Source organism: Poecilia reticulata, unplaced genomic scaffold (genome assembly GCF_000633615.1).
Source record: "Poecilia reticulata strain Guanapo unplaced genomic scaffold, Guppy_female_1.0+MT scaffold_324, whole genome shotgun sequence".
In the NCBI taxonomy this organism is placed as follows: Eukaryota; Metazoa; Chordata; class Actinopteri; order Cyprinodontiformes; family Poeciliidae; genus Poecilia; species Poecilia reticulata.
The window spans coordinates 50,961-53,049 of NW_007615099.1; the positions used below are offsets into that span (position 1 = coordinate 50,961).

Here is a 2,089-nt window from a genome sequence, read left to right on the forward strand (position 1 = left end):
GGAGGAAAGAGATGTGCATTTTGTTGCTGGAAAAACGGGAACTATTTGGAGTTTCGCCAAGTCCGATTATTATAAGCAGCTTGTTTTTTTTCTAAAGTCGCTTGCAAATGTTATGAGTCGTAGGTTGCGCTTTTTTGAGCTTGTTTTTGAATGTGAAGTTATTTATTTGAGCTTGGAAATAAGCAGGGACACATAATAAATCTCAGAATTTTTCTGACATCCGGTTAGTTTTAGTCAGGCCTTCCAGGCGCATCATTTCCTGGATGATCCGTCCCGCTGTGTCTTTGTTAATGTCAAGGTAATATATTTGCTGTGAATGACGTCGAGCTTCGCATTGCGCTCCAGAAAACTGCAAACATTGAGACTAATATGAAGACGAATGAACGTGTCCGTAATGCCAATATAGTCATTAATATTAAGGTAATATTAATATTAAGGTGTGCAGAGGGCCATCTGAGTTGTGGAGCCGCAGTAGGAGCTCTGTGTGCTGCACTCTGACAACAAACGCAGGGCCGTAACAACACCTGGAGGCTGGGCTAGTTTTGGATGTAACGAGTAGCGTTGCATCCAAATTTTGGAGGTTGTCATCCAAAATTTTGCGACGCATTAAATTGAATTGAATGAGCAATTTTTTGTAAATCTATGTTGTATATAAAGCATAGTGTGAAAAGTAAGATGTTTTGTTCTCGCAGCTATGTCTSAAGCAAAAAAACAAAACAAAAAAAACCTAAAGATGTTTTCGGATAAGATGAATTTATACATGAACTAAAACTTTTAACTATGTTTTCAGAGTTACATCCATGGGAGCACCCAAGCGCAGTTTGTGGCAGAGACGCACATTGTTCTACTCTTCAGTATCCTTCATTTTTTCCCATCTTAACATTTTTGGCTTGCACTGATTGCAAGGCTGATAATATTTTATTTGCTGTTTTCCTTTCTAAAACTGTTTGATCTTCATTCAACAGTGAAATATATTTAGAATAGCAATTAGTTATTAGACAAACAAGGATTTTTTTTTTTTTTTTTACAAACTTCTACTCTTCCAGCTTTGTTATATCCCACAAAATTGCAAAATATGGTAATCTATGCTCTGGTCAGGAATTTATTAAAGACTGTTTGGTAGACGGGGAGTCTGTAAGTGTGTTGCCGTGCACGAACCCCGCTCCAAACACCCCCACGCACCCTTTCTCTACTTCTTCTGAGAGGGTGCGATGTGCTGCCAGCTCTCCGTCTAACGCAGGGGTCCCCAAACTTGTTCCTGTGAGGGCCACATAACTTTTCCCTTCTCTGCTGGGGGCCGAGTCAGTTTGTAACAGAAAAAGTGAGACGATTGCGGAAGTGCCTAAATGTAAAAATGTATTCTTTTCCAGAAAGCAAAATCAAATATACCTCTCCGGGTCCTTCGCAGAACAAAAGTCAGGAAATAAATAATAACACTATTAATAAAATAAATAATAACCAAATAAACCTCTCTGGGTTCTTCACAGAAAAAATCCAGGAAGTATTATAGTCCGTATTTTTCCTTCTGAGCCGCATCGCACCCCAAAGTGTTTTTTTTTTAACCAGTAAACATATACATATAAGCCGCAGATAACTCTTCCGCTCCAGGTTTTCCACAGCTATGCAGCAGCAGCAGAGGGGGGCAGACACCCAACATCTGAGTCATAGCAGGTCAATTGAATATCACATTTATTACGTTGAAAAAGAAAAGTTGCCAAGTTTAGATTTAACTGAACTGATTAGTTTCCGGACGGTAACAGTAACAGTAAAAGTTCTGATCCTTCGTGTTGCTACTAGCATGTGCTAAAAGAAAATGGGCACCTTCTTCTTCTTCTTCTTCTTTAGATTTCAACAGCAGCTTGCATCCATTATTGTTGCTCTACTGCCATCTACTGGATCCTAATATCTACACCTCAAATTCTCATAATGATCCCAGTATTATTTTTAAATAGCATTTCCCCTCAATGCTATTTAACTGATCAACATTCTCAAATTTCAATTCCCTATTAAAACCTAATTCCGTTTTAATGGGCGCTTCTTTCTTTTATTTCCAATTTTGACTTCCAATGATTCACTTTGTAATGGTCTC

At 38.5% G+C, this 2,089-nt stretch overlaps 1 protein-coding gene across 1 annotated transcript in view; it reads left to right on the forward strand.

Moving 5' to 3' along the window:
• LOC103460889 (magnesium transporter protein 1-like) overlaps nt 1-1,217 on the forward strand; it is a 5,337-nt gene extending 4,120 nt beyond the window's left edge. The window contains exon 4 of the mRNA XM_008403209.2: nt 791-1,217. Within this exon, the coding sequence (XP_008401431.1) occupies nt 791-880 (90 nt within the window). The 3' untranslated portion in view covers nt 881-1,217. The remainder of the gene's footprint in view (nt 1-790) is intronic.
• Nucleotides 1,218-2,089: the final 872 nt, after the last annotated feature.